We start from the raw sequence: 20,037 nt of genomic DNA on the forward strand, positions 1-20,037 counted from the left end.
CTACTGGTTCAGAACCTAGGCCTTTCATCTGAAAGCACTACAGAAACTGGGTGGTTTTGCCAGTGTCCTCTCCCTTCAAGCAACAACTGAGGAAGATTACCTGCAAGGGAATGTGTTGTACTGTTCAATCATGATAGCTCAGTAACAGCAGCCTGACAAACTAGAATCATAAATGTAACTGGAAGAAAAAAACCACCCCACTGAAACCTCTTCCTCTAGGCCAAGATGGGGCTAAATGTCTAAGAACCCAGTCAGAAGCAAATAAGAGTCCATTTCAAAGCTCTGACTCATTGAAATCTAAAGGTACAGGGGGGCTTACTTCTTAATTCTGGTAGATCTGAAGGGAGTACATTTTTGAAGAGGTGGTGGGGGAGAAGACAACTTGTGATACATGTCAAGTATTAACTGTAAGGTGGGTAAATAGGAAGAAATTGTTTCTTTTTCCTTGTAGATTTACATTGTAGTATCTAAGCTTACTTATCCTTGGAAGGTATGTTTGATCCATAATTAGCCAAAATAGAAACACTGAAAATTAAGAGGTATATTTGCAATTCTGGAAGGGAGACCTTAAAAGTGACCAGACTTGGAATGTCCTTGCCTACTCTGGACTTAGTGGATTTGGGGTGACAAGTTTTGGAGAAGCAGCATCTGGAAGACTAAGGCCAGAGGCAGGAACTATGGTTTCATCCCCTGAAAAGCCCCCTGCACGGGGCTCTCCTCCTGTGATGGCTTTTCCCTTGGACTATAAAGTCCTATGACTCTCTATGTAGAGATTTCCATTTTCCTTTCAAATTCTCTGAATCTCCCCCAACCCTTCAAAAAACTCTTGATGTACCCATACAAACTTGCCCAGCAGTTGTTTGGGGAATACAGGATGGGCAGCTGCTTCCTTGCTGAGGTCCTTGTGGAGGGAGTAGCTTTCTCCTGAGCGAACTACTACATGTCCAGGAGTTCCAGATGGTGAGCAGACGGAAGGACCCCCAGGAGGCAGATGACTCTCAGATATTACAGAAAAAAGCTAACCCACAGGGAGATGGTAAAGGGATTGATGGAGATGGTGGGATTGATGCTTATGTCAAACAGGTGAGTCCATATACATACAAATGACTGTCAGACAATCAAGGTGGACTTGAACCAAATAGATTTGGATAAGATTTATTGATCAGATTGTTTTAGAAAACCAACAGCAAAACACTGACAAGGTACATAAATACAGATTGGACATTTCAGGGTAAATTCACTACATTTCCCACTTGATTGTAGGAAACCAGGGAAGGTGGAAAAGCTGTCCTGGTCATAAGGCATGCACACCAGACTGCAAAAGGACTTTCACACTATTTAACAAGACTGTGGCAAAAGCTTTAAAGTAAGGCAAGCATTGTGTGTGGCCTAAGCATACCCTGCAGAAGAGCTCAGCCTAGGCTCACCCCTCAGAGACAGTTTCAGAGACAGGGTTCCCTTTCTTGTCTGGATTCTTCCAGTCAGTGACTTGTCACTGGCAAGTATCTTTACTGGGAGGTGCCTGGGCTCTCCCTGCATAGACTCTGCACCAGGAAGTGGCTTTAGAGAGTCAGTGTGTCTCCTGACGCTTCCTTTGTATTCTATACGTGTAACTAGTAAAATAGCAATTACTACTACCTGGTGAACTTGCTATTTCTCTGAAAACTGTCTTTGACTCACCCTGTACATTGACTAAGCAGGGCCTTTAAAAAACATCTCAAAAAGTAAAAATTAAAAATTGAAAACATAAAAATTACACCAAAAGATGGTACCACTTTTGAAGCACAACTCAGAACTTCTGTTTATAACACCAGACAAGGGAAGAGGTCACTTTCCACCAAATTTCACGACGATAGAAGGGAAATTTCATTGCTGGATATAATCTGGTGGCGACATATGGAGGTTCCAGAACTCTACTGAGCCTACCTCAGGCCCTGCCAAAGCTCCTAGAGTCCCAAGGTATTTGAGGAACCAAAGCAATTTAAACCAACGGTGACCAGTTTTTGGAACTTATGGTCATAAGACCATAAACCCTCATCTACCCCGGAGCTCAATGCCAGAAAAATGGGACGAAAAAAAAAAAAGGAAGCAAAAATGGCTTTTTGTGCTACATCAGAATGCTGGCAGATAAACAATTCGGTAACCTGTGCTACTTTCTAAACATCTGTAAGACCACATAAAAATAAACTGGTATTATAGGATATAAAGACCAACATAGTCGGAAAGGACAGACCAACCTTTCCTATATGCCAGGCAATCGGGAGATATAACTGGAGAAGGTATCTCCAAAGGAAAACAAAAAACAACAACAACAAAAAAAAGCAAGGACTCGTCAAGAGTCAAAGCAATGTGTTCAAATGATGGAATTTCCTGTGTCATACACAGCTTTTTTCTTCCCACAGGTGCTGAGTTCTTTGGTAATTGAAGAGCGACAGCCTAGAACTCAGGGCAGGAGATGATGCTGAAGAGTGACAGCTAAACTCGGGACTGCACCTGTGGCTCCTCCACTCAGTGTTCAGCAGTGCCAGGTGGACCAAGTGTAGCTAACCAGGCTGCTCTTGTGTACGCTGCTTGCCAGCCCCTCTGGGGGTCTTCCTTTCCCTTTTCTAACTACTCATTCCATTGAAAAGGAGGTGCGTTTGGCACAGGGACGGGAGGGAGAAGAAATACAAAGGAATTAATTGTTTGATAGAAAAGTTGAAACATTGACTATTATCTATGGATTTCAATTATCTGTGCTTTACTCTTGCTACTGTGGGTAACCAAAGGTCACTGTCAATGTACCTTTTGCTTAGAAATGTTAATATGTTTATTATTATACTTTTAAATCTAGTTATGTAATGGACAGGAATGGTATAGAGCAAATTTTTACATCATGTCATTAAGACCCTGAAAAAAGAAGAATCTGCCAATGGAAAGGATTTTATTTGGCTCCTGAAGAACAGTTAACATTTTATTCTAACCTTTATCAGTCTGTAGTTTCTCCAGGGTGTGGAAAATACCTTATTAAATGAAAAAAAAGCATCATTTTCATCATTTAATAAGGTATTACATTCCCAGATAAATAGTGTATACGTGAAAAAACTGATAGTGCCAAATATTAGGTTTTGATTCCCCATGTAGGAAACACTTCCTTGTTCCTGGGCAAAACACACAAACATGAGATAGTATAAAGAGGTGACTGGGGGAAAAAATTCTCAACTCTAACAAACCCAGGGAACAATAAGTCTCTATGACCTGGAGTAAGAAAATATGGACTTGAAAATCCAGCTTTACCAAGATTTAGCTTAAGCCAGCTGATCACATCAAAAATTCTAGGCATAATTTTACTCTAAAGCAATGAGCTGGCTTCACCAACACAGATACAAAAAAGTAGTGTAGCTGCTTTATAGTCACATCCTCTATATAATCTGTATATATCCATATGTGTTTCTATATATTGCACTTCAATTTCCAGACTGTAGGAAGATGACTGGGAATACCTCAAAGAGGCAGAGGAGCATCAGGCACAAGCTTTCCCACATCAAGTAATGGTGTCGGGAATTCCAAGTGCTGGTTATAGGTATACTAAAATGCCTGGTGACTGTTACATAAAAGTCCAGTCATCTTCATTTAAATCACCATACACACAGTCTCATTTGGCATTCAGAACTTGTGCATGTGAATAGCACTCAGAGCTGGTCATACTACATAATTTTCACAAGTGTTATATTCAAAGAAGACACCGTAGACCAAGGATGTGCACTTTCATGAAAATGTCACATGCAAGGTCTTCAATGTCAGGCCTCCAAGATCTATCTCAAAGAAAACTGCCCTCGGAAGGCTTAAAAAGGATGCTGGCAAGTGTGGACTGTTTCAGATCCCCTCTCTCTCCAGCTTTCTGGTGCAGCAGAGCCAGAGACCTGCTAATGTTCCAAGGACCAGGGAAGTCTAGGCATAGAAGCTAAGCATTCAGTCTTTGGTCCCTGCAAAAATCAATGGAAAAAATCCTTTTGCCACCCTAGACAGCATGACTTGGTTGGTTTCGGATGTAATCCCAACAAATGCCCAGAGGCAGGCTGACATCATGCATCAAAGCTCTGGAGAGAGCTCCTCTGAGGAACAAGCCTAGCAGTGGGTGGTAAGAGGTTAAATGCCTCACTGATTGGGAATGGCAAGAGGTGGGGGCAGGGGACCCCTAGAGGAGCTGTCCTTTTCCTGCTTCTCCCTCACATTCCTCACTCCCCAGGAAGGACCCAGATTCACAGACAAGTGCCTATTACAAGACTCTGCAGAATACAGGTTCCTCTGACACAACCCAACAAGAATGGGATATAATAAGGCCTAGAAGTTAAGAGTCCAAGTCTATAGGCCGCAGTTTCTCTTCCCCAGAACTGAACACTAGATGGTATCTTTTTAGCCATAATAAGTCAAAGGTGATTTTTAAATCCACACATAAGCTAAAGAGATCCCTTCTGGGGTAATGGGGGGAAAAAAAAAGAATCACTTTAAAAGCTAAGTGAAAAAGAGGCACTTAAAGAAAAATGTGTCCCACATCTCTCACATGAATCTCCCTCTGTGAGGGGATGGCGGGAGGGTCAGCACTGTGCCTTCTTGCATGCTTCAGCACCTTTGAGAACACCTGTGCACATCTAAATGCTCATGGCAAGCGACTGCTCAACCTCTCTAGCAGCCTGCTGGCAAAACAAGTGAAAACTCATGTCATTTTTCTTTTTAAAACTAACAAATCAGAACAAAAATTTCACACACGAGAAAGCAAATTCCTTCCTTGCGCTAAGTATCTGATACTTGGGTTTCAGGAAGGATGACCTGTGGCTTTTCCCTCAAGACCACTTATCCAATTATTACACAATTTCAGCACCATGCGCATTAATGCAGACAGAAAAGGAGACAGAGCAAGCTTCGGGGAAAATTGAGGACCAACTGCCTAAGGAAATGGCAGGTACATGGTCCACAGATTAGAAAAGAAGCAAGATTTGAAAAGGAAATGGCCAGTGTGACAGTCAAAGGCCATCATTCCGAACAGAAGCCAAGTTATCAAATCTGAAGGCGCTCTTTGCCTGCTCTCCTGTTCTGTGGCCATTTACACCACACATTTCTTCCCCATGAAGAAGTCAGAGAGATAAGCACAGGAGAATTTCAAAACTGCCCAGAAAGAAGAACTTGAACAACATTAAATTTCTCAATTTAAAATATTCTTGGTGCCATAATTTCTAAGAGCAACAACAAAGACCACAACTCACATAGAAGTCTCCTGGACAAACCAACTCTAACAACTGCTGGCACCGTAAGGAAGAGAAAAGATATCATTAACCAGGAGTTACTGCGCTGCTTAACTTTCCTCCAAAGTCAAAGGTTAAGCTTAGGTATACATGCAGCAAGATGTCAATCACTGCTGCCATGCAATCCAACTACTCAGACACACCTTGAAAATACCAAGTTAAACATCCTGGTTTTTAAGAATAACCTGCAAGATTCTCAAGGTTAGTTTTCTCAATCTATCCCCCAAACTACTTGTAGCTGTTACTACGTTTTTATTTTTGTTTTTGTTGATGATGTTTTAATCTGTAGAGCATTGGTTGACATGGTCATTATGCCCAGAATTCCTTTAAAAAAATTTCTTTATCTTATCTTGATCAATGACATTATTAAAGTACTTTTAAACTTTCCCTCAACTCCATCAAGAAAGAGAAAGTATGTGAGTATGTGGGTATGTATTGAGGCAGGAGGAAGAGAAGCAAAGAAGAAAGCACATGGAAAAGTGAGATGTCCATAAACTTAAAAACCAATTTACAGAAAGGCATCTGATGTATTTTCTGAATAAGGCCTTGATCAGGGTAACCAATTCTCTTTGTAGCACATCCTACACTGCCCATAAATAAAGGAGTCTCTTTAAATTAACATTTCCAGCATCAATGAACAGTCCAGATATCCTCATTTCAAGCGCTCGATGAGTCCCTGTGTTAGTCCAAGGTGCAGAAGCTGTATTTGGGAGAGGTTTGCTAGGTTGGGGAAGGCCGCGAGCAGCTTCTCCCATGCCAGTTCCAGCAAGCTAGGTACCACCAGCCAGATCTTAAACAAAGACCCAGTCCGCTTGTTTTCGTGGATGTTCACCACTCCTCCATGAATGTACATGCAACCAGCCTATGAACAAATGGCAATCAAAAGAGGACAAATTCAAACGGAAGAGAAATAGACACCAGTGCTGAAGACTCAGCAAGAAAAAAATTAACCAAACAAATAAACCATAGCAAATTAAATCCAATGAGTTGAAACAGAATTTCTCAGGCTGTGCATGTAGCTAGCTCAATGGTAGAGTACTTGCCTAGCATGTAAAAGGCCCTGGGCTGGATCCCAGGTCTAAGAAAAAATAAAAAAATTAAAAAAAAGAAAAGAAGTTTTCACTGATCCCAACATATACAGAAATCAACAGAGTTTAAAAAAATGAATGGGTTACTAAGAAAAAAACTATAGGTGTGTGTATGTGTGTGTGTGTGTGTGTGTTTTACTTCAACAACAAAAAACTTCACTATTAACTAACATTAAATTTTTAAAAACTTTTTTTTTTAGATGTTGATGGACCTTTATTTTATTCATTTATTTACACGCAGTGTTGAGAATTGAACCCAGTGCCTCACACATGCTAGGCAAGCGCTCTACCACTAAGCCACAACCCCAACCATTAAATTTTCACTATTCTAAGTACCCCAAATGCTAAATGTTGGGAATACAAAATTGAAAATAAAGGTCTCTGCAGTGACATATTCAATAATATGGTACAGGAGAATAAAGTTATTTTACCCTTTCAGGAAACACCTTTGATATCACTGCCAGGACCTAAATGCCATATGTAGTGTTTCTTTTACATTTATGTTGTTTGTTTAAACTTGGGTATGTTGGTATTTTCCTCCTCTTTTCTCAGAGGAAAGGCTAGCTTCAAAAGGAACTTTTAAAAACAATTCTTAATTCAAGGTTTGCCAATATCGGCATTTTTTTTCTAAAAGATTTTCTTATCATCTACAACTACATAAGGAAGATACAAAAATAAGAACTTACTGGTGTAACAGCTGCACAGTGAAAATAAACTGGCTCTGGCATGGTAGCAGGAAGCTTCACCCATTGAAATGTCTGCAGATTCAACTTCCAGATATCTCCCAGGATCACTTCTCCATTATAGCCCCCACAAATGAATACATCTATCAAAAAAGAGAAGGCCAAGATCACACAAAGGAAAAGGGCCAAAGCTACAGCATGATTTACAACAGATCACAAGGCTGGCTGACAGTTAAGGGGATTGCCCCATAAGAGAGAGGACTTCAGCTGTGTGGTCCATCATGCTACTGGCTTGTCCTTCAACAGAATTGGGATACTGTGTTGGAAGAGTCTTTGGGGGGCAGGGGCTAAAGCTTTTTAGGAAGTTTTCATATCAAGCCTTTCAAATTCAAATACCTCTAGGTTCCAGGCAAGGGGTTGAGGGGAAATAAATGACAGGAAGTCTCAGTACAATATATAGGAGTACTCATGTTCTAAAAGAGAGCTGGCTATGATTAGTAACTACCAGATCTTCCATTTTTCAAGAGAAGATGAAAATCTGGATTTTTTTTTTCTAATGAAGTATTTTAATTATAAGTATTGGCCACTAATTCAAAAGAAATTTAATGCACGTAGGAGCCAAACAAAACACATCTATAGATCTCCAGTTGCAAGTTCTTCTTTTAAATAATGTTCTGGAAAGTACATACATTTATTTGCCCACAGAGACTAATGACCTCCATATGGATTCCCCCTTTCTCATACTGGGGATTGAACCCAGGAGCTGTTTACTTCTGAGCCACATCTCCAGTCCTTTTTATTTTTTGAAACAGGGTCTCGTAAAGTTGTTGAGGGTCTCTCTAAGTTGCTGAGTCTGGCCTGGAACTTGCAATCTTCCTCCCTCAGCTTCTGTAATCACTGGGATTACAGGTGTACACTGCTGCGCTCACTTTCCCTGTAGACATTTAACCTGAGAAGCACTCAGTGCAATGTGAAGCTTGGGGACACAAAAGAAGTTCTTCTAGGCTTTCTTTAGTTGAAAGAAGATATTCTGAAGCTCTATTTGATCTGTACAGCTCTTTGTCAGAAACACAATTTTCCCCAAAGGAAAGGTGGAATTTTAATTTTGTTTTTGTAAAACCATTTAGTTCTAACTAGTTAGTCAACTTGTAATAAAGACTATGTGAACAGTCTAACTAAATGCCCAGAATCAAGGCTGAATTCCATTTGTATGGTGCTTGGCTTCAAAGAATCAAATGAATAAATATCTTAATTCAGGTCTAAATCAAGTTTAAGCCAATAATTAATTAAACTATAAAATACATCACAATTTTTTTGGTTAGGATTCAAGGAAACCTTTTAAGAACAGCTCCATTCTCAGAGAGGCAAAGCTGAAAAATGACAGTATCTATATATCCTATCCCCAAAGCAGAGCATAACAAAAAGCCCCTCTGTACTAGAAATGGTAGAATAATTCTGGTTAAATATGAACTAAGCTGTTGAAAAGATACAGTCTATCCGGCTCATTTATATACACCTTCCTGGAGTGGGGGAAGCACTTGAGGAAGTATATCAAAGAATAAAATAAACTGTAAATGAAAAGACAGGAAGTATCCCAAAAAGAGTCATTATCACACTCAGATAAAGGAGCTGCTACTGCTTTCTGAAGCCATACAATGCCTTTGTTATAATATGGCCAAAGAATGAACTGAGTTCTATTTGACATTAGTCAGAGAACAGGATAAACTTTATGAACTAATACTCTGAAGGAGTTACTATCATTTTAATACAATATCTACCAAGGTTTCCACTATATAAGCAATCACCGTGTTATAAACGTAACCACAGATATCTATTGAGGTCAGATGCTGAAAGATTAGGTGTACAATAAAAGCTTATTTATTGCCAATTTTTGAGTTCTCTGATAACTGAAGGAATCCAGACACTAGTTTACATCATAACAATTGCTAAGAGAGGCATGACTCTATAGTTTTCCCTTTAAGTTTAAACTATCAGAAATAGATTCTTCCCAAAGTTATGAACCTCTTTTGAGAAATTATCATTAAGAAATAAGTCATTCTCAGCAGATACAATTACAGAAATGGATCAAAATATTATTTAGAATCCTTACCATTTTTTATTTGAACACAACTGTGACATCTTCGGGCTGCAGGAAAACCTGCCAAACACACATAAAAACAGAAATTCCATTATTCCCAGAAAGATAAGGAATGATGTTGATATGACACAGTGAAAGACATATTTGTAAATAACTCAAAACAATCCCTTTTTTGTATTAAGCAAACATTGACTAGTCCTTCCAATCCTTCCTTATTTCAAAAGCCATCAAAACTTCTCTCTTTATAGCAGACAATGCTAAGATGCCGGGGAACAAAGTGGGGTGCAGGGACAGGGGTTACTAGTGGCTTTCCCCAACCCTTTTACTCATGAAGAGTTAGGGAGATCTTGATTTCTCTTCCCACCCACATTTCCCCACTTCTGCCACAGAATTCAATAATCCCTGGTAAAATTCTTTGCTCAATTGCTAAGAAAGAATAATTGTGCTAAGGAAGAAGTGATTTCTAATATCAGTTAAACAGATATTTTACTTGCCATGTAACTCAAGAAAATTACCCCCCCCCAAAAAAAAAACACAAGTAAAAGTATAAAATAAATTTGTTAAATGAATTAATACTTTTAATTTACCTATTTTTTCATGAGGTTTTGTTGCAATTTCCTCCCATGCATTGGTTTCAAGGTTGTATGCATGTATCTTGGGCGGGAAAAAAAGAACATATATACAGATAAATAACTTGCAATTTTAATTAGCCTGAAAATGTTTTTTTTTTTTAAATAGACATATTTTTTAGAGCAGTTTTTAAAAAAACTGAGCACAAGGAACAGAGATTTCCCATATAGAATAACTTATTTTTTTTTTCTTTTTTTTTGTGGTGCTGAGGATTGAACCCAGGACCTTGTGCATGCTAGGCAAACACTCTACCAATAGGTAGACACAATATCTTTATTTAATCTCCAGCCCCAGAAAACTGAATTTTTTTTTTTTAAATATTTATTTATTTATTTATTTTAGTTTTCGGCGGACACAACATCTTTGTTTGTATGTGGTGCTGAGGATCGAACCCGGGCCGCATGCATGCCAGGTGAGTGCGCTACCGCTTGAGCCACATCCCCAGCCCCAAGAAAACTGAATTTTTAACAACAGCCTACGCAAATATTCTGGGTTGAAAAAAATTCTTTTCCTTTGCTTTTCTCTGGTCTTTCCTTTTTTTTTTTTTTTTTTCCCTCCTCACCCCACCCCACCCCATAATACCGAAGATTAAACCTGGGCTACTTTACCACTGAACTACATTCCCACCACCTTTTATTTTGCGTTTTTTTTTTTTTTTTAATATTTATTTTTTAGTTTTAGGTGGACACAATATCTTTATTTAATTTTTTTTATGTGGTGCTGAGGATGGAACCCAGTGCCTCATGCACGCTAGGCAAGCACTCTACCACTGAGCTACAGCCCCAGCCCTTATTTTTTATTTTAAGATAACGTCTTGATAAACTGCCCAGACTAGCCTTGAACTTGGGATCCTCCTGACTCAGTTTTTCTAGCAGCTAGGATTACTAGCATGTACCACCACACCCAGCTTCTGATCTTTCCATATTAAATAAAATAGGGCAGTTGAAAATTAAGCACATATATGAAAACAATTTTTTAAATTCACAGGAAAAAAAAAATGGAATAAAAAGTAGAAGTGCACATGACACTTGATTTTCTTCTGTGTGCTATCTGCTCTGTAACTTCCACATTTTCTACAGTGAATATGTATCATTTTAAAGCAAGCTTTGGTAAGGAAATATGGGAATATAGCTTTGACAAAACTTGAAAAGTTCAATAATGTTTCAAAGCACACCAAGAACTCTGTTGCCTAATTGAGATTTCCCTTGGGATATGTAACCATGACATTTCAGAAATGCCACAAGGATGGGTGAATAAAAGCTCTTCAGAACTCAGCTTTCTAAAATTAGTCATGTGTATTCCTAAAAATGTCTATTCTTTTTAGCATCGACAATGAGAGGGATGTGACATTGTGAGGATCCTGATTCTGATTCTAATTCATTGCCCCATTCAAGCTACTATACTTCCCTTCTAGTCATTTTCCTCATCCAGCATAAAGGGATAATTTTCATAATATACTCTCAGTGTGTGATAAATGCAACTGTCAACTGAAGAGTATCGGGAGCAGAATTCAGCCTTATATTATAAAAAGCATCTACCACAAAGCAGGTGTTGATGAGGAAGATGCTTGAAAATTAAAATACCTAAAGCAATAGAATTATTTCACTTAGTAAGATATATGCCTCTGTCTATTCTTCTCCCTATCCTTTTCTTTTTCTTTTTCTTTTTTTTTTAAATGTACCTTGTTTAAGGAATAAGCTGTCCAGGAAGTACCACCTCCCAAGATGTAAATCCTCTGCCCATCATGAGCAATTTCATGTCTGTACCTGAAAATATACCCCCCAAAATATTTTTAATTAAGTTAAAAATGATCTAACTAAGGTTTAGCTATAATATTTTTATTTCATCATTATTTATAATAAAAATTACTGGGAATAACCTAAGTGTTTAACCACAGTGAAAACTGGTTAAATGAATTACAGAATACACATAAATGGGTTAATATACAATCAATGAGAATGTAGGCACCAAGGAGATTAATATATTGAGAACCTCTTTTCATGATATTTACTGAAAAACCAAACAGTTACATCAAAGTAGACAGGCCATAATCTCATTAAAAATGTATAGATATGCAATACACATAGAAAATGACTATAAGATATAACCTAAAATGTTAATCCTAGTAATCTCTAAATTTAATTTTTAAATTTTTTTCATTTTTGCTTATTTGTATTTTCTAACATCTTTTTGTGATAACTTTGCATAAGGGGGAAATGGTTACAGTTTTATTTTTGCAGTGCTGGGGACTGAACTCAGGGGCTCATATATGCTAGGCAAGCACTCACCCCTGAGCTCAGTCTTTTTATGGAGTTTTAAAAAGTGATCTTAATTAGAGACCCTATACTGTGAGTTTTCAAATTAGAACCCTTATTTTGCAGAAAACTATGCTATATAGAACTGTGATATGAAATATCTACCAGGATTTTTATCCAGGCAGTCTAGTCTAGCTAAAAGCTGAAATAATTTATAATATGTCCATAAAATGATTCAAAGAAGGCAACCAGGTGAAACTACTTTGAAATCTACTTCCTTCTTTCCCTAAAAAATCTAGTGCGGATAAAATAAATTTCATTGAAATCATTCCAGTATCAGGCTGTCTCCCAAGTCTTCTCATGGGAGTTTTGCGATAATCAGACCACTAATATACCATACAAAAGATAAATATTATAGGTGCTTCCTTAGCATCCATAGCCATTTTGTTTAAAGGCAAAGAAGAGACACTGGATAGTCTAAACAATGAATAAAAAAAATTTAAACTTGAGGGGAAATGATTTCAAGTTTTTTAAGGAATTCTAAGAGGCAACTATTATTAGGAAAGGAAAGTGAAAGGTCTAGGACTACTAGTAGAAAGCCACTAGAGAGAACTATGTGACACTGGAATGTTTAACAGAGCATTTAAAACAAATAATCTTTTTCACCCATCCACCCATCCAATCAACATTCATTGATCACCAATACGAACTTTTGCTACTATTGGTTTCTTCTTCAAAGTATTACAGAAAGTTAAAAAGTGTAAAAGGAAATAACATGAAAACACTTTACAGTTCAGGGGAAAATGTCATTTTCTCACTAGAATACCTTTCTTTACTGCTGACCTGAGATCTCACAGCCAATTAGCTATTGTAATCAGGGCATTGGATTTTCTTCACATTACCAATATTCTAAAGAGATCCAATCTTAGTATGCTTTAATATTAGAAGCTTACCTCTCTTCCGGCAGGTCACAGGATAGGTTGTTTGGTTTCAGTTGTGTCCACTCTCTGGTATTGAGATCTAACTTGTGCAGGTCTGTGCTGTAAATATAGCCAGTTGTCCCTCCAAAGACATAAAGGGAGCCATTGATGATAGCCATTGCCTGGGTAACAAGGAAAAGTAGACAAGAATGACTTGTTAACACTTTTTAAAAATATATATATCTTTTTAGTTATAGATGGACACAATATCTTTTTTTTTTAAAGAGAGAGTGAGAGTGAGAGAGAGAGAGTGAGAATTTTTTAATATTTATTTTTTAGTTTTCGGCAGATACAACATTTTTGTTTGTATGTGGTGCTGAGGATCGAACCCGGGCCGCACGCATGCCAGGCGAGCGCGCTACTGCTTGAGCCACATCCCCAGCCCCTCTTTTTTTATTTTTATGTGGTGCTGAGGATGGAACCCAGTGCCTCATGCATGTGAGGCAAGTGCTCTACCACTGAGCCACAACCCCAGCCCAAGAATGACTTAACATTTGATTACAAAATGTAAACTTGTTAAATGCCCCAAATCAGGTTTTATGAAATTCTCTTGAACTTTGTTTGTTTGTTTACTGGGGATTGAACCCAGGGGCACTCAACCACTGAGCTATATCTCCAACCCTTTTTTGTTTGTTTGTTTGTTTTGTTTTTTATTTAGAGACAGGGTCTCGCTAAGTTGCTCAGCTTTAAGTTGCTGAGGCTGGTTTTGAACTTGCAATCCTCCTGCCTCAGCTTCCGGAGCGCCTGGGATTATAGGTGTGCGCTGCTGCACCCAGATCTCTTTTACTTTTTAACCATTAAAAATACCAGACCCAGGGCTGGGATTGTGGCTCAGGGGTAGAGCACTTACCTCACAGTTATGAGGCACTGTGTTCGATCCTCAGCACCACATAAAAATAAATAAAGGTATTGTGCTCATCTACAACAAAAATATATTAAAAAAAAAAAAAAAACAGACCCTAAAGCTGGGTCAGTGGTACATGCCTGTAGTCCCAGTTACTTAGAGAGCTGAGGCAGGACAATTGCTGAAGCCCAAGAAACAGAGGCCAATCTGGGCAATACAGCAAGACACCTTGTCTCAGAATAATAAAAAATAAATATCAGACTCTCAAAGGAGTAAAGATTTTGAGGAATCTAGGTAATATTTTTAGAACCTGGAGATTCCCTTTAGAATGGTAAAGTTTTGTGAATTCTACCTAGAAAGGCAAGGAGAAATGATTCTTAGAGTCCTAGTCAAGAATGTATAGATCATGACATGAACATTTCCACTGAAAGCTACTTCTCTTTCTAAGCAATCTGAAGAAAAATGTTCTCAAGAAGCAAAAGCAGAGATGAAAATAAGCCATGAGAATTCTGTAGATAGGAAGGCTAGAGTTGGCAGTCTCAGGAACACAATAGCGTCCATCAATCTCTTCTTCAATATAAATTCAGCTATAGTTATCACTGTGGTCGGATAGAGAGTATGGTCCAGTATGTGCCCCTTTCAAAGTTAAAGTTCACAAGCTGTTTATCAGTACCAGTGCCAGTTAGTCAATAAAGAAATCAAACCGTGGTATTTTGACTTAGTCCATTATTTTCAAAGAATCTCTAGAGTGGGCAGCTCCCTATCTTCCTGGATAAAACTTTGCAAATCTAAGGTTGAAGCACTGGAACCTAAACTAACCTGCACAATGTTTAAGCTCATGTAAAAGCCTCTTAACCAAGTATAGGGATCATCTACTGTACTACTTAGGATTCTATGAAGAGCCTTCTCGCCCATCATTCTAAAAATGACAGGTTGCAGACCGTCCTAGAGCCCAGTCTCTCATTTGGTGTGGAGATGAGGTGAGGTTCTAACATTTAAAGAAACTTCCAAACAGGCCTAGATGATGGCCCTAAACTGGATTAGAAACAAAGAGTGAAGGAAAAAGGAGAGAAATGGCAAAATTAAAGTTTCACATCAGAACTGAAAAATCAAATATTAATCATACTGAATTCATTCTCCATTTTTAAAAAAGACCAGCAGCATGTAGCATGCCTGTAATCCTATAAACTCGGGAGTCTGGAGCAGAAGGATTGCAAGTTCAAGGCCAGCCTCAATAATTTAGCATGATCCTGTCTCAAAATTGGAAATTAAAAACAAAACAAAAAAGGACTAGGGATGTATGTAGCTCAGTGGTAGAGCAACCCAGGTTCAATCCTCAGTAACCATCCCCCTTAAAAAAGTGGCAATATAAATATCCTGACACCGCTAGAAAAATATGAACATACAACCACAATAACTGGCCAGACTGTTACCTGTCCATATATACGACTGGGTTTCTTCCCCCGACAGCTGAGTAAAGCCCATCTCTTGTACTTCACATTACAGACATGGACATCATTGCCGTTGCTCTCACCAAATGGAATGCCCGTACCTCCAAACACTAACAGGTTGTTTCCATGCAGCACAACTGAGAAGGAAGCACAAATTCCATTTATGTATTGGCTGGCTACCTGGAATGTGTTCCCACACAAACTCAGAATAGCTGAAAAACTAAAAAATGTCTAGTGATCTTGTAAGCTAGCCCAACCATTGGCTATTTTATCTAATTAGCAACCCAACATCTAACTACTATAAAGTTCTGCAGAAAAAGGTATAATTCATACTGTGTGGACTATATCATATAGTTTCACCATTAGGAGTATGATAACACAGTCAGTATGTATCTATGAAATCTATTAAATGCCATGTATACAGCAATGCTGAGTTCTATGAACTATAATATGCCACTGTTGCTCAAGACAGTTCAAGTATGTGATAAAGTAGAGGAAAACCAAAAATATCATAAACCCCAGGGGACTCAGGATGAAGAGAGTACAGGATCATTCAGTGTGTGTCAGAGAAATGATCTCCACATTTAAATTGTGGTTTCTGACATCTTAATCCCTTATCAAATACTACTATACTAATATACTGCATACTAATATCCTGTAGGGAACACTCTCTCTTCTGTTCCTGCCACCCCACCAACACACACGTTCTCCTTTCTCTCTCCCCCTTTTCTTTCTCTCTCTCATGCCTGTTTTCTCCATCTCTCAAAATAATACCACTGAATTATTTCAGTGGCTTTTTTAAAAAAACATATTTTAAACTGATACACTATAGTGGTCAACAGCTGGGCTCTAGAGCCAGCAAGAGTTGGCTGTGACCTTCAGAAGATATTTAACTTCCCTAACTTAACTTTATTTTCACAGCAACTTTACGAGGCAGGAACTATTATTATCTCTCCCATTTTTATAGATGATTAAACAGAGGTGGAGAGCAGTTCAAATAACTTGCTGAGGATTTCCTAAAAAGAACCTTGCCAAGCTGGGATTTAATCCCAGGCGGTTTGGCTCCAGAACCTTCACTCTTAACCATTAACCTTAGGGACTCTCTAAAAGTCTCAGTTTCTTCATTTGTACAAATGGCAATCACTGTAGTAACTGCATCACAGGGATGCTGTAAGGATTAAACAGATAATGTGTGTTAAGTATTTCAATAGCTATTTACTCTCATCATTATAACCCCATTTATTGATCTCTGAATACATTTTGCCTTGCATATTATGATGCTTTTTATTAAAACCTCTGAGATATTATTAATCCAACTTTATAGGTAAGGAAATTAAAGCTAAAACATCTGGCAGTAAAATGATATATAAATGGATTCAAACTCAGGACTTAATTCTAAATCACCACGCTATATTATTACCAGAGTAAAATGCATATTTAAAAGGTTTAACATATTACAATGTTATAAATTATTAACAAGGAACATGTAGATAGTGAACCTGGACTCTCAGATATTTCATAAAATAAAAAATTCAAAACTGTTTGCACTCACGTGACATAGATGCCAATTCCCGGGGCATGTAGCCATCTGTGCCCATCTGGTGCCATACTCCTGTTGCAAAATGATACCTCCAAAGCTCCCTGAAGAGAGGATAGTCTTCATTATCTGGCCCTCCCGATTCATCATAGTCTGGGTTATAACCTCCAAACACATACAGATTGGTATTATCTGCCACACAACGATGTCCACTGCGTGCTGGTGGAGGTCTGTGGCCTAGGAGAGAAGAAGACCGTTTTCCACAAGTGGCCCACCAGATAGAAAGCACAAACAAAACTGGATAACAACCATTTGAGCTTTAAAAGGGAATCAGGTAAGATTTATAACATGGATGTACTTTTCATTTGTTTAGGTTATTTTATACATTCGCACATACTACTTAAGATTTAAGGAGCTAGTCTCCATTTTTATTTCATATGACTACTTTTAAATTTTAGTAACTGTAAAAAGATATTTCCCAAGGAAGGTTGCATAGCATGATAAACTCAAGAAAATGGCTGACAACTTGGAATTTTCAAGAAAAGAAAGAAATGAGGCTTGGTAATCTAAAAACTAACAGGATAAATTTCTTATTTCCTTAGAGAAAAAAACACAGGCAAACTAAACTGTGAATATTAGAGAACTACATAAATATAACCACAAATGTGAATGAGTCATGTATAAATAAAAATACACACACATAAATCTATGATTTTTCCACAATATATACTTATATACTTTAAAAGAAAACTGGCTTTCAAGGGGTCAAAGAAAAATTTTAAATTTAAATACAGTTCCAGATATTTAACAAAGAATATCCTTACATGTATCTCAAATAATATTTTTCATTCTATTAAAAGTAAGACTAAGAAAAGATATTTCTATAATTTATATTTGAAAGCCCTCTGAGGTTTAAATTATATCAACTAGTTCACTAAAATATACTTTAAGTTTATTTTAGAGTTAAAAAAAACCCCAAAACTTTATATTATTTCTATTATCCTTACAAATTTTTATATTAATCCACATAAACCCTTAAAGAACTATAGAACAAAGATCCTTAAATATATATGGGATAGAACAATACACTACTGTAGCTGTCTATTATCCTAAAGATTAACCTACTTTCACATGTTAGTAATAGATTCTAGTATAATATTAATTAATATGTAGGGTACTGTTAGACATTTGATAAACATCACCAACCTAATATAGGCCTTACATTATTTTTTAAAAATCAAAATCCCACTTTCTAGGGTATGCTTTTAAATAAGAACTGAAAAGAAATTTTGCACAGATCTAGAGCAACTAAAAATTTGATGGTTCCTTACTGCTCAAAGACCAAGACCTTGGCCCAGGATTTTAAGGCCTATTTTCTCTCTCTTGCCCCTCTTTTTGGGAAACCCAGAGTCCTTCCCTTATTCTTGGCCTGGCCCTTCAGTCCCTAGTAGATAAAATGCCTCCAAATATCCCTTGCAGCCCTTTCTCATTAAGGACCTAGGGCCCTTCTGATTTGGGACCATACTCCTCATATTCTAAGGTAGATGTATACAATTAAAAAGATAACCATGTAAATACATGAATATAACATGCAGTAAACTAAAATCAGTTGGTGTAATTACCAATGAGCCACAATTTACCTTAAATGAAGAATTCAGTTTCTCTTTCTAGGGCTCTGAAAACAGAAGAGTGTGGTATGGAAGAAAGAGCCAAGTACCCTTCTCATATCCAGGTCTGAATCCAGGTTCTTTCTGTCTGCTACCTTGAGCAAGTCACTGACCTTTACTGAGCCTCAGCCTCCTCATCTATATGTGGGGATATTATTACTGTACTTTACAGATTTATTTATGTTAAAATGTGTATTGGTTTAAATATGCATCTTTCCAGAAGGCTGTGAACTATTTGAGGGAAGAGGAAAGTATTTGTATTCACCTTCCTATAACCAAGCCTAGGCACAAAGAAAAACACTGATCAAAGTTAGGAACCAGCTAATTTGCATTTAATTCTACTCTACTCATTTAATCAGCTTGTTTTCCTCTCCAAATAGAGAATAAGCTCAAAGACAAAGATCATGTGTAATAATTATCCTATATCACCCACAACACCTAAAATAGTTGGAGATATATTAACAGGTCCAAAGTTTGGTTGACTTCAATTCTGGTAAAAGTCAACAGTGACAGGGATCATCAAAACAGTGTCCCACTCTCTGTGGACTTTGATATTATTACGCTTAAGAGACAGATGATGGGGCTCAGTGGTAGAGTATGTGCTTAGTTTGTGTGAGGCCATAGGGTCAATCTCCCCCACCAAACCAAAAAAGAAGAGAGGGAGAAAGAGAAGGTGAGAAGGGGGAAGGGAGAGAAAGATATGATCTAGGGGATAGGTATTAGATTATGAAATGGTCTTCTCAAGACACAACGCAAATCAGGTGTAGTAGCTCATGCCCATAATCCCAGCTACTTGGGAGGCTGGGGCAAGAGAATGGGCAAGTTTGAGGCCAGTCTTGCCAATTTAGTGAGACCCTGTCTCAAAATAAAATTTTATAATGGGCTAGGGATGTAGCTCAGTGATGAAGTGCTTGCCTAACATGTATAAAGCCCCGAGTTCAATCCTCAGTCTCGCAGGGAAAAAAAGACAGCAATGCTTCCAAGAACTAATATCAAGACAATCACAATTACACTCAAAGGAACTCAAAGAATTCTGTTATTTGTTCTATTATCTGCAGCCAGTAGATAATTTTTAAAGCTATTTTTGAGCAAATATGAAAAGAAATACAACATATTCTAGATTTTTCTCTAAATGACCATACAGCAAGAAAGGTATTATACGTTTACTACCAATTATTTCTGTAACAAACATGACTCAGTCACATGGATTACAGTTGAGTCAATGAGATAATGATTTTATGTTTGTTCATTCATCCACTCATTGAGTCAAAAATGTTATTGGGGGCTGGGGTTGTGGTTCAGAGGTAGAGCACTTATCTAGCATGTGTGAAGCCCTGGGTTCGATCCTCAGCACCACATAAAAATAAATAAAATAAAGGTATGTGTCCAACTACAAATAAAAAATAATTTAAAAAATGTTATTGGACAGCAGCTACGTACTATGGTATACCAGCTCCTGGTATACAATGATAAACCAATTACTATCTATGTCCTCTAGAGCTTACAGTCTGGCCCTTCGTTG

General features: G+C 37.7%; 1 protein-coding gene across 1 annotated transcript in view; it reads right to left on the bottom strand.

Moving 5' to 3' along the window:
• Nucleotides 1-1,472: 1,472 nt before the first annotated feature.
• Nucleotides 1,473-20,037, bottom strand: part of Klhdc10 (kelch domain containing 10) — a 62,853-nt gene continuing 44,288 nt past the window's right edge. The window contains exons 3-10 of the mRNA XM_048786650.1: nt 16,864-17,085; nt 15,294-15,448; nt 12,990-13,138; nt 11,463-11,547; nt 9,739-9,805; nt 9,164-9,211; nt 7,057-7,196; nt 1,473-6,144 (exon numbers count right to left, since the gene is read on the bottom strand). Of these exons, the coding sequence (XP_048642607.1) occupies nt 5,935-6,144; nt 7,057-7,196; nt 9,164-9,211; nt 9,739-9,805; nt 11,463-11,547; nt 12,990-13,138; nt 15,294-15,448; nt 16,864-17,085 (1,076 nt within the window). The 3' untranslated portion in view covers nt 1,473-5,934. The remainder of the gene's footprint in view (nt 6,145-7,056; nt 7,197-9,163; nt 9,212-9,738; nt 9,806-11,462; nt 11,548-12,989; nt 13,139-15,293; nt 15,449-16,863; nt 17,086-20,037) is intronic.

This window comes from Marmota marmota, unplaced genomic scaffold, assembly GCF_001458135.2.
Source record: "Marmota marmota marmota unplaced genomic scaffold, marMar, whole genome shotgun sequence".
Taxonomy (NCBI): domain Eukaryota; kingdom Metazoa; phylum Chordata; class Mammalia; order Rodentia; family Sciuridae; genus Marmota; species Marmota marmota.